The 12,200-nt window shown below is 34.4% G+C and overlaps 2 protein-coding genes across 6 annotated transcripts; both read right to left on the bottom strand.

Moving 5' to 3' along the window:
• Positions 1–732: 732 nt before the first annotated feature.
• LOC114407214 (heterogeneous nuclear ribonucleoprotein Q) lies at positions 733–8,093 on the bottom strand. Of its 4 annotated transcripts, none has more exons than XM_028370242.1 (10): positions 7,931–8,093; positions 6,672–7,085; positions 6,482–6,598; positions 6,144–6,284; positions 5,821–5,994; positions 2,738–2,945; positions 2,487–2,629; positions 1,633–1,718; positions 1,303–1,467; positions 733–1,105 (listed from the first exon to the last, which is right to left on the bottom strand). In XM_028370242.1, exons 2-9 carry the CDS (start codon positions 7,083–7,085, stop codon positions 1,335–1,337), a joined length of 1,416 nt encoding a protein of 471 aa, XP_028226043.1. In that variant the 5' UTR covers positions 7,931–8,093; the 3' UTR covers positions 733–1,105; positions 1,303–1,334. The 4 variants fall into 4 exon arrangements, with proteins under 4 accessions (XP_028226043.1, XP_028226044.1, XP_028226042.1 ...); XM_028370243.1 differs by having other exon boundaries at positions 5,869–5,994; positions 6,672–7,110; XM_028370241.1 differs by having other exon boundaries at positions 6,672–7,465.
• Positions 8,094–9,555: 1,462 nt separating this feature from the next.
• LOC114407215 (replication protein A 14 kDa subunit B) lies at positions 9,556–11,980 on the bottom strand. 2 transcript variants are annotated; one of them, XM_028370245.1, is made up of 4 exons: positions 11,802–11,980; positions 11,374–11,513; positions 10,081–10,345; positions 9,556–9,927 (listed from the first exon to the last, which is right to left on the bottom strand). In XM_028370245.1, exons 3-4 carry the CDS (start codon positions 10,340–10,342, stop codon positions 9,863–9,865), a joined length of 327 nt encoding a protein of 108 aa, XP_028226046.1. In that variant the 5' UTR covers positions 10,343–10,345; positions 11,374–11,513; positions 11,802–11,980; the 3' UTR covers positions 9,556–9,862. The 2 variants fall into 2 exon arrangements, with proteins under 2 accessions (XP_028226046.1, XP_028226045.1); XM_028370244.1 differs by having other exon boundaries at positions 11,374–11,518.
• Between the last annotated feature and the right edge of the window lie 220 nt (positions 11,981–12,200).

The raw sequence follows: 12,200 nt of genomic DNA on the forward strand, positions 1-12,200 counted from the left end.
TCATTTTGCACAAAATTGTTTCTGAGGGGACGCATGAATTTAATTTGAGTTGGAAATGAAGTTTAACGATTTGAAAAAATTACAATACTTAATTAGTTCATTCAGTACATTTATATATTTATTATTATTTAAAAATAAAGTACCATATTACAATAAAAAATTAAATTTAAGAATAAAAAATACTAATAATTTTTATTGATATATTTATTATCATTTAAAAATAAAGTGTTTTATAAAATACATAATTTCAATTAATGTATTAGAGTTGTCTAAATCTTTAAAAATCCTGAAGGCACAAGTTAACAGTCATTTAGTAATTCTATGAACATTCAAGAAGTATTTTAGTACAAATCATAAAAAGTCTAAAATAGAGATTGTATCGGCATTTAACAAGTATAAACTGTCAATTGCCTCGGCATGGAAAAGATTGGATTGTACTATGATACTGCATTACAAACTTAGCAAATGACTATTAATTTGTATCATCGTTACCTCAGCAGGTACTTTCAATTTTTAGTCAAACCTAACGTGTTGAATTTTTATTTTTTTTTTAACTCTTTCACGAGTCCGCAACTTTTGAAATGGAGTGTATGAAAATGTATTATACTTTTTTTATTATTTTGAAAAGAATTACAGTATTAAAGTAAACTCCTTGAATTGAACGTAGATAGTTCTTCTACTTCTAACGATAAAATAGCGCAGCATGCAACTTTTCTGGTTCGACAAGAGGAGTTTGTTTTGCACTGGCACCAATACTCATTCAAACATCGTTCCAATTCTTCTAGAACGACGGTTAGAAACATGAATACATGAACCGCAAGCTAAACATCTGAAACACCTCTACATAATTTTTCATCAATCTAGTAAGATTTATCATGTCCTTCAGATAGATCACTGTGGTCTCTTTAAGAATTTGAGATCAAAAAATTGATGGACAAGATAAGTAAAATTATACGAAAACCTGACTTAGATGCTTAACTGAATCTTGGCCCTAGGTAGATGTATTACAAAATCATAACTGCATTCACAGCAGCGCCCTGTTTGTCTTAATCAGTTGGGCGCTGTGCCTTGAATCGTCAACACTTTTAGGCCTCAGGTGCAATTCCTGATGGACACAAAATAGCATATCAGAAAAATGAAGAAAATGGAAGGCGGCATTATATGTATGAATTTCAACAAATATACATGAATTCAATTGTAATTTCATTCCCCTGGATTCGTTATCCAGAATTTTTTATCCGTTCAGCCACAAAGCTTTATTCAGCATTGGAGGAGGTAAACCACTAACAAACAGGAACGAACCTTGTTTTGCTAGCTCCTTAAAGCCCATTAAGTTAGTAGGGATGATAGCGGCCATGCCCACGATTGCGATTATCATCATTACTGCATTTCCCACCACTGGAGCTACTGCCACCACTCCTCCCATGTCGGGATACTGGGGCAGGCTGTTGAAACCCTGGCTGTTGCCTATAGGTATAACCCCACAAAATTACAAAAGAAATGAAACAAACTCAGTAGATGGTGCCAATGGTGAATTGTTATACTAATGTGGAAAAGGCTAACATGCTACCATGCATGAATAGGAATAATGAGTTGAACATCTAAAACAAGATAAATCATGATGACACTCACACTATGTATGCAATCCTTCCATCTGATAACATCATTGGCATCATTGCCATGCCACCAGGGGTTGGTCCGGGACCATACATCAGTGGCTGTACATTTAGGCATATCAACATCAGTAAGAGACATATAGATCAGTACAAGGAGATATAAGGTGGGTTAGATGATTAAGGGAGAAAGAAAGGAGGGGAAAGTTGTGGGTTCAATCCCTCCTACTAACAAAACTAACATTTGCCGATAAAAAAAAAAATATAGAGCAGTACATTTGCAGTGTTACTAAAACAACAGAAGAGTGCATTTCATTGCTTTAAATGAAACTCTTGACTAAAAGCTAGTGAGCATAGAGCGGATTGATATCAGCTGGGTACAGCAGTTACAATTTTCCATGCACCAATTGTTCAAATGATATTAATCATACAATAATCCGACTACTATGATTCATATCTATTACCAATACATATGATAATATAATTAACGTAGATATCAATACAAGTTTCAACTTGTCAAGAGACCCTAAATCCACAAATTGAAGATCATGTTAACCTGATTCTCCGTGGGTTGAGGGCAACCCAAGTCCATCTACAACTAAATTAAAGAAAAAGCAAACGAAAAGTTGGGGATAATTTACGGCAAGTAAAATTAAGTGGGACTGTTCAAGGCATTCATCATCCAAATTGATAAAAAATTTCATGCTTTACAATTAATAACTGCAACTCACTCCTGTAACCTATCAAGGTGAGACAGCACAGTTGCAGCAGTGAGTTCATGGGAAGCATATTCCTGGCCAATCTCCAACCCTCAGTTTTTTTAGAATACTGCAAAACTAAAGGTCGAACTCTACCAGTCAAAGAGCAACTTACTTGTGCAAAGCCAGCAGCACCATATCCTGCACCTATAGCACCACCAACCATACCATAACCAAGATGAGGTGGATAAGTGGGAAGTAAAGCTGGTTTTTGTGAATTTGCTTGTGGCTTTGCTAGCGAACACTCCAGCAATTGTCCTGTCCATCCCCAGAAACAACAATGCTTACCATATATAACAGTCCAGTCCACTATTACCAAAGAAAAAATATTGGAAAAAGGTACTCATCAAGGGAAATAAAAACTACCATCAATTTCATATTTCTCTGTGTTCTTCAAAGCCTTCATGGCACTTGACCTTTCAGCAAAGTGAACAAAACCAAATCTGCTCTTTTCTTGACCCGATTTAGCAGAAGGGAGAACCACTTTTGTGATCTTTCCATGATGTTCAAACAGCTCCTTGAGACGATCCTGAGTAATGTTTTCTGGAAGGTTCTTTACATACACTGATTTTACCTAGTAACAAGAACTAAGTCTCAGTTATACACATTTCTATAAAGCATAACTAAAGTAAAAATTCAACAAATTTCATGAGGAAAACAGCAGGAAAGTTAATCACATAATCACAACAGCTGCACAGACTATATAACATGAAATACAATAACCAAAGTTTATTAGGACAGATAAAACCCTCGCTTTAAGCCCTCCCAAAAATAATTTTACTTACTAATAGTATTTTAAAAAATTTAAAAAGTCAGTACAACAACAACAACAACAACAACAACGCCTTATCCCACTAGGTGGGGTCGGCTACATGGATCAACTTCCGCCATAATGTTCTATCCAGTATCATACTTCTATCCAAACCATTAATTTCGAGATCCTTTTTGATAACCTCTCTTATAGTCTTTTTGGGTCTTCCTCTGCCTCGAATTGTTTGTCTTCTCTCCATCTGGTCTACTCTCCTCACTACAGAGTCTACCGGTCTTCTCTCTACATGCCCAAACCACCTAAGTCTATTTTCCACCATCTTCTCTACAATAGGCGCTACTCCCACCCTCTCTCTAATAGCTTCGTTTCTAATTTTATCCTGTCGAGTCTTACCACACATCCACCGCAACATCCTCATCTCCGCTACACCTACTTTATTCTCATGTTGGCTCTTGACCGCCCAACATTCTGTTCCGTACAAAATCGCCGGTCTTACCGCAGTCCGATAAAACTTTCCCTTTAGCTTGATCGGTACCTTTGCATCACATAACACCCCCGATGCTTTTCTCCATTTCATCCATCCTGCTTGAATGCGATGATTCACATCCCCTTCAATTTCCCCATCATCCTGTATTACAGACCCAAGATATTTAAACCGTGTGACTTGAGGGATAATATGGTCTCCTATTTTCACCTCTGAGTTAGAAACCCTCCTTCTTTTGTTGAACTTACATTCCATATACTCCGATTTACTTCTGCTTAGGCGAAAGCCATGTGTTTCTAGAGCTCGTCTCCAAGTTTCCAACCTCTCATTCAACTCCTCCCTCGACTCTCCAAGGAGGACTATGTCATCTGCAAAAAGCATGCATCTCGGCGCTATCTCTTGGATTTGTTCCGTGAGTAACTAATTAATCAATAAATAATAATTTATTAGGAGTAACTAATTTTTTTTATAAAGATCCCTCATCCTATTATAACTCTCCCTTTTCATAAAAAAAGCACCACTTGCTCATTAGTGAAAAACAGATAGCAATATACTATAGCAGAGAAGATGTACAAGCAGTATTGCGATAAAAGACAGAAAATGGAGAATCCAAATACCTAACCAGGTTTTTTTTAGGGTAAATGACCATTTTGGTCTCTGAATGAGTAAACCGATGATAATTTAGTCTCTGAAAGAATGAAAATTTTATTTAGTCCCTGAATGTGTAAAAAGTGTGACAATTACGTCTTGTCATACAACTTAATGACAAATTGGTCCCTGAACTTTACAACTCAATTTCAAATTGGTCATTGATCATTATAGCTTAATGACAAAATAGTCCCACAAAAACTTAACGGCAGGACGTGATTGTCACATTTGGTACACATTCAAGGACTAAATTAGAAGTTTTATTCTTTCCATGAGTAAATTGTCACCAGTTTACACTCTCAGGGACCAAAATAGTCATTTACCCTTTGTATTAAGTTGTGTATTGAAATTTTAAAAACACAAATTGGATAGGTTGGACCATTTTTGCCTTAGCTTCAATGGCAATTGGTAGTTGCAATTTTACCAAAGCAGTAGTGATGAAATTAGCACTAACGACACACCATTTGATAAATGTCATTCTAAGTATGTTGCATGGTGTAAGATGGGCTGTCTCACTGTTTAATTGCAAGGTTGGATGGTTTCCTTTGGCATGGACTATCCTACTGCTTTAAGTTCTATTTCCTAGTGTTGATCGGAGGTGTCCTCTTGCAGGTTCAGAACATTTGCTTACTGTATTCTCTTTTTATTGCCTCTGTTGATCTTTGCCTTTTGAATGTACCTTTGGATATTATATTTTATTTTATATTGTCCATTTGCAGCTGTTATAACTCAAAATTATAGGATTGACCAAGGACCAGAGCCAGCCCAATGTTTATATAGGCCTATAAATGAGACCTTTTTAAACTAAAGAATAATTTATTAAAATTATTATGATATTATTTGAAAATCTTTTGAAATTTTTAAGAATGCAAAATTACTCATTAAATAATTGAAATTCTCTATCAATTTTATTTATATTTCTTTTAATCCTAAAAATCAAGGTGTAAGTGTTTTACCCAGTGGAAAAAAAGACAAAGAAACTGTGTGGTGATCAGAAAGTACATAGAAAGAGAAGATGAAATAACATTAATCAGTTGAGAGCACAAACGAATAAATGGTGTCTATCGTCAGTCTTATTTAATTTAATTTTATATAATTTCTCTAAACTACTAGTTTGATTAACAAAGAAGAGAAAAGGCATTCTAAATGAAAATTATAAATAGGAGTAGCACTGGCTATAGACACTCCCATTATTTTCATGTAAATATAGTCTTTCTTACATATAAGATTTTTTATGTTTATTTGCATATTGTTGTCATTTTGAATAGTAATCAATACATCATATCTTGTTCACAAAATATGAGCCATTATTCAAATAGTTGCATTATGCTATACAACGCACAAAGAGGTTGCAGATGAAAAATATGATCTTCACATTAGGCTAAATCCTAAACTATAGCCATGCAAGCCTATCAACAACTATGATCTAGATTGATACTTCAGCATAATGTAAGTCATATATCATATATGGCAGCCTACAGATAGTTTTTTCTACAAAATTTTAAGGTAAGTTATTTATAAAATTTAATTAAAAATATAATAAATCACCAGAGAGATTGCAGATGATTCAGAATTCCTTGGATCAGCCCAGCTCACCGTTGGAGCATTGCTGCCAAGTTTAAAGTTTGAGTTTGACATCTTCTGCCTTGAATACTCTGCACAAGCATGATTGTAATACTCAATAAAAGCATATCCCCGGTTACGGCTAGAATTCTGTGGGTCCTGTAACAATGAAACAGTTTGTCAGGTCAAGGCACAAATTACCCACACAATGCACTTCATAGTTTTGGTAACAAGAACAAACTTTAAAAAGGTGTTAACCCATATAAAATCAAACCATACGACATATAATCGAAATAATGTCAACAAACCTTCAACAGTTCCACACAAATTACTCCAGGGCCAATTTCAGCAACAACTTTTTTCATATCTCCTTCAGTCCAATATTTAGGAACATTACCAATGAACAACTTGTGCTTAACTTGAGATGTGGAGCACTTTATTCTTTTTCCCTGGAAACTCAGAAAAAAAAATAATAAAAAAACTGACTTAATTCAGATAACAGTACTACAGGCTAGAGTATAAAATACTTTAAAACTAAAAGGTAAACATATTAAAAGATGGGGACACTGGAGTAAATGATGTAATCAATGAACAAGGTAACAACTAGAAATTAGAGAAAATAACAATGACAAATGTACCAAAATACCTTAAATTCAGAGTTGTTCAGCTCCTCAATAGCCTTAGATGCCAATTCCTTTGTCATGAAGGTCACAAAAGCATAACCTTTTGCTTCACCGGATTCTTTTCCCTTCATTATCCTAACCTGTACAAGTTTAATCAGTTTAGGCAGTCATAAAAAAGGGAAAAAAAGGAAAGAAGAATTTCATGTATCTTACCTCTGAAACTTCTCCCACAGATTGACAGAAGACCCTCAAATCTTCTTCAGAAACATTTTGAGGAATGCCCCCAATGTAAACCTCAGACCCATGAGGTGGAAGTGCAAGAAGCTCAGCATGCTTCTTTTTCTCAACTTCATCCTTAGTGTCTGCCACTCTTGTCTTATCTGAGAGCTTAGTCTCTTCTTCTTCTTCTTCTTCCTCCTCCTCCTCCTCCTCTTCTTCCTCTTCCTCTTCTTCCTCCTCTACTTCTTCATACTCAACTTCTTCCTCCATTGTCTCCTCTTGATCATTGTCCCCATCAAAGTCTACTCGCTCATCAGAATCTGTAGGTTTCTCAGGCTCACTGTTCCCCTCTGGTGAGTCTGGATTTTGGGATGTATCTCTCTGCTTTGTCCCTGGCATTTTTTGCATCTAGAAAAGCAAACTTGCAGGGGAACTGTGAAGGAAGCACAGATGCCAGAAGCATTCATAGAAGAGAGATAGAAAATATGGTAAGGGGGGAAAACAATATGAGAGGCCAAATGGAATAGCAGAGTAAGAATTTTGATTGAATCTGTGTCATGAGGTATGGATCAAGGAGTAGCAATATGGTTGATTTTTAATCCAGGGATCATCATATCATAACAACAAAAGTAACAGAGACAGGCAAGAGAGAACTCGAAACAAAAAATCAAGAGGATAACAATGCTCAAACAGGCCAATCAAAGACAAAAACATCTATTGAGAAATGAATTAACTAAGATGCCAGAGAGTTGCCCAGAAAATAGAGGCCAGTTTAAATTGTTGCTTAACTATTTGTCGGAGGACAATGTACACAGAGAACAAGGTGGAAAAGGAACAAAAGTAAGAAATAAGAAACTGAACTATATATAAAATATACGTAAAAAAATTACATAATATAGTGAGACAGATAAATTAAAAGTAAAAACTAAAGAGCAATACATTTACTCCAAAGCCCTCCCTCCTTAACTAGGTTTAATTGGAGATTAAGATATGTCATTATCTAAATTAATTTGAGATGTGAATAACAATGTTACTGCTCCCTAAGAAATACAGAGCCTTTACTATAAAATTTCACATGAGAATGATTTGCTACGTAGAATAGCCTAGTTAATCCCATGGAGAATCAATAAAACTAACTGTATATGATTTCTTTTCTTCAATCTCTTTCGCAAGATTACGAGATAAAAAAGAAAGAAAGTAAAGCCTGCGAAAATGTGCATTATTAAGAGCTACAGTAAGAGAAGCGAAAGTACCAGATCGTGCGCAAGTATAAATCGAAATGGAAGCTCCAAAATCGCTACGTTCGAAACCCTAATCCTTTGCGCGCGCGCGCCCTTATGCTCATGGTATGGTATGGTGGCCAAATTCACTGTTGCTCGGCAGTGTCAGGGGGCTTTTGGCCTGGGCCTTTAAACCGGGCCTTCTTACGCAAGCATGTTTGTATAAACTTATTATTATTAAGAAATCTAAAAGCAATTTTAGGAGAAGATAATAGAAAAAAAACTTTTTATAAGTTAAAATTAGCTCATATATACCAACAGTTAGACGCAAGTTGCGAGGAAATATCCACTTTATATCCACTTAAGGCTTCCCACGAAAATTTATAATTATTTTCAAGAAAATAACTTCATACTAATATTATAATAAAAAAAATTAATTCATATATAAATTAAAAATATTTTTTTGAAAAGTTATACGTAAAAGTTTCTATAATTAACTTATGCATAACTAATTTTAACTTCAAAAATAATTATTTCATTTTTTTCTTTTTGTAAAAGTATTTTTATAAAGATATTTATATTCTTTTTTTTATCTCGACACACATTGAAAAAAAAGATTAATTCAAATTGATCCCAGGATAGGCTCTGATTGATCAGGTGGAAAGAAATTAATTTAAATAAAAGATGTGAGATAAAGTTTGAAATTTGAATGGCAAAGAGAATGAATTGAAAGAAAAAAATAAAAAAAAATAATTCCTCTCATTTTTTTTCTTGTTTATTTTTTTCCTCAACTAAACACTTCATGTAGGTCATGTCGATTGTCACCCTCCGAGCTTGTATTTGTGTTGAAGAGTAAGCTATTAACATATTCTTTATATCATGGGTTAAAAATTATTAAAACTTGAAAAATTATGAATGAGATTCATTAAATAAAAAAGTAAAATTTATAAAACTTAAATTTTTTATGTGTTTATGATGCAAAATTAGTATGAAATTTCAATACAATATGTAATAACAAGAGTCAGGACAACTCATTTAATTTGAAATTTCAATAAAATCTTTTATTTGAACTCATTTTCAACCTAATTGATCTCTATACATGCAAAGTTACTTATTTGTTACTTGTCAACATGTTATTTCTTCCTAAGAAATAGTGCACTCTTAATTTACTCCTTATTTGAATGATGCATTCTAAGAATGCAGGACCAAATTTTATATGTCTAGCGGCCAAATTAAGCGTTACACATACAAGACCAAATTAATAATGTGTAAATGGTTTCATAACAGCAAGGACCAAATTGATAATATTTACACATAGGAAACAAATTAATAAATTTTTATGTATGGGGACTACATTATGCATTTAACCAAATGTGAATTGTTCGATAGATATGTTTCACAAAATTCAGTGCAGACGAGCATCAGCTGCCTTTGAAGCATGAAAGGCCAGAATCTGATGTAAAATGCTATCACTGCAGCACTAGGCTGGATAGCCCTGAGAACTTAATAAAGTCGCCACAGATTCATAGCCAATGTAAAAAGTAAATCAACAATCTACTTCTCAACCTATCTTCTGAAAGAAGTCAACTTTGGGGCTAATACTAATCATAAAAACTGAAGAGAAAGAAAGTGTTTTAAAAACCAAAATACGATCTCCATTTCACATGACCCAAAAAGATAAAGATCTCCATTATAACCAGTAAAAACTATATTTACCAAGAGAATCCAAAACAAATTATAAAAAATTGCAGCTAGTTAAGCCACTAGGACTGTGACCATTGTCCATTGGGCTAGTGCTGATGGGCTTGGGTAGTTTTTACATTTTTACATAAGATCAACCCTATTGTCACCATTATATCAGGAAAAAAAAAATGAAAAACATTGTTGCCAACACATTGATTATGTCTCCTCTAGTATTCCAAATGATAGAAAGGCCTCTGTATCATCAGACAAGCTTGTTAGAACTCACAGGAACAAGTGTTTAAATTCTCCATTTGCGAGCTGACAAAGCTTATTGTAGCTATCCATATCTGCCAACATGGAAAAAAATACATCAGAGTCCACAGCTTCATAAACTTAAGAATGTCATTAATAACAATGACAAGAGATAAAAACTATTCCATCTGTTTCATAGCCATATATATGTCAAAATCAATTTGAGGAATGGGATGGGAAAACAATACCGATGGCATCACCAAAATTGGTCCATATCTCAGCACCAATTGACTTATCACTGTTAACAAGACCATAAACTTCAACAAAAGTTGTAAGAGGAGCAGCAGGTGGGGGTGATCCTTTTACAACTAGTTGTTTCTCATCTGTTGATTTTCCAATGACAACTCCACCATCAGATCGCACAACCTGCACCACGATCCTTACCCTTCTTCCAACATAGAAGTGCAACAGTTCCGCATTGACTAAGGCTGCAGGATTTGATATATCCATACTCTGCAAAATAAACAAGATAACTTGATTTAAATACAGAAAAGAACACACCTACACACACAGAACAAGAATTGATGGTAAGAAAAAGGCGTCTTTTTTAATTAATTTGTGCTGAGAAAGACAATTCAAAATTTCAAACCTTTGAATTTGTGGTTCCAATGCATTATGAATTGTAATGTTATCAAATTATTATTCCGACTTTTGGCAATTTGGCATTCAACTTTGGATGAAGGAGATGGAGATTTTCAAAGGTGTTGGAATTATAACAGGCAATAAATTTGCAGTTATCCGTTATTGAATGGAGTTGTACCACATCAATAAAAAAGGGAGGTCCTTATGAAGAGAAGAGACATCATCCCAAATAGAAGAGATGTGAGAAAGTCTTTGGCAAGTGAAAGAACTATCATTACTTGTTGCGTTTCCGTAGACATAGGCAAGAGGTGTGGAACCATATTAAATTCTCTGTCTTTTGCTATTTCAATCTCTAGTGCGTTTTTGTATTTTTTTTCCTATCTTAATCCTTGTTATGTGCAGGTTTTTCCACAACAGTTTGACAATCAAATGAAACAACTGGCTTTCATTTACACAAATCGTGTCTCATAATTTACTCAGGTTCAAATTTCAAATATTCCTTAACTGAGAAAAACTATCTTCAATTGTTGTTCACTAAATAGCAGACCATGCTACAATAGTAAACTATTCCATTTTACAAGCAAAACTATCTACAATTGTTGTTCACTAAATAGAGAGGGCTTCATGGTTAATAATCAGGTACAATGAAGGCAGGATTAGTCTGACAATCATGAGTAATGTCAATTTACTTGATTCTTCTCTATTCCATCGCTTTTCAACCACGAAACTTGGGGGGTTTCTCATTTGGCCATTAATTGAACTCTATCAAAAATTACTCAATTAATTTGTATGAAGACGACAGTGTTTATCAATATGAAAATAGTATTTGAGACGCGCACAACAAACAAATTTCAAGAGACAAAAGTGAATGTAAAGAAGTATGAAACATGGTTTGTTACCTGCTCAATGCTGAATGCTCAATGATCAATGCTCAGTGCTGATTGAATTCAGTACACAGAAAAAAAGCGGCAACCAAAGAGAGCGCGGGTTCTCCTTTCAGTAAAAACGAGCAATGCATTCAACTCCAAAGCCCTCCCTCCTTAACTAGGTTTAATTGGAGATTTAGATATGACATATTATCTCAAATAATTTGAGATATGAATAACAATGTTACAGCTCCCTAAGAAATCCTTTACTATGAAATTTCACATGAGAATGATGCGCTACGTAGAATAGCCTAGTTAATCCCACGGAGAATCAATAAAATTAACTGTATATGATTTCTTTTCTTCAATCTCTTTCGCAAGATTACGAGATAAAAAAGAAAGAAAGTAAAGCCTGCGAAAATGTGCATTATTAAGAGCTACAGCAAGAGAAGCGAAAGTACCTGATCGTGCGCAAGTATAAATCGAAATGGAAGCTCCAAAAGCGCTACGTTCGAAACCCTAATCCTTTGCGCGCGCGCGCCCTTATGCTCATGGTATGGTATGGTGGCCAAATTCACTGTTGCTCGGCAGTGTCAGGAGGCTTTTGGCATGGGCCTTCTTACACAAGCATATTTGTATAAACTTTTTATTATTATTAAGAAATTTAAAAGGAATTTTAGGAGAAGATAATAGAAAAAAAACTTTTTATAAGTTAAAATTAGCTCATATATACCAACAGTTGACACAAGTTGCGAGAAAATATCTTATATGCGGCTCAAGATTTTTCACGAAAATTTATAACTATTTTCAGCAATATCATGATAAGATTACATATTCAATGTTCAATGCTGATTGAATTT

This window comes from Glycine soja, chromosome 3 (genome assembly GCF_004193775.1).
Source record: "Glycine soja cultivar W05 chromosome 3, ASM419377v2, whole genome shotgun sequence".
NCBI classification, from domain to species: Eukaryota; Viridiplantae; Streptophyta; class Magnoliopsida; order Fabales; family Fabaceae; genus Glycine; species Glycine soja.

Excerpts from the sequence above, each read along its gene's own strand:
- LOC114407214 (XM_028370242.1), bottom strand. The coding sequence starts at position 7,085 with ATGCAAAAAATGCCAGGGACAAAGCAGAGAGATACATCCCAAAATCCA. Across the intron at positions 6,285-6,481 it reads TGAACAACTCTGAATTTAAG|GGAAAAAGAATAAAGTGCTC; the intron begins GTATTTTGGTAC and ends CTGAGTTTCCAG. Across the intron at positions 5,995-6,143 it reads TTTGTGTGGAACTGTTGAAG|GACCCACAGAATTCTAGCCG; the intron begins GTTTGTTGACAT and ends TCATTGTTACAG.
- LOC114407215 (XM_028370245.1), bottom strand. The coding sequence starts at position 10,342 with ATGGATATATCAAATCCTGCAGCCTTAGTCAATGCGGAACTGTTGCAC. Across the intron at positions 9,928-10,080 it reads CAATTTTGGTGATGCCATCG|ATATGGATAGCTACAATAAG; the intron begins GTATTGTTTTCC and ends CCATGTTGGCAG.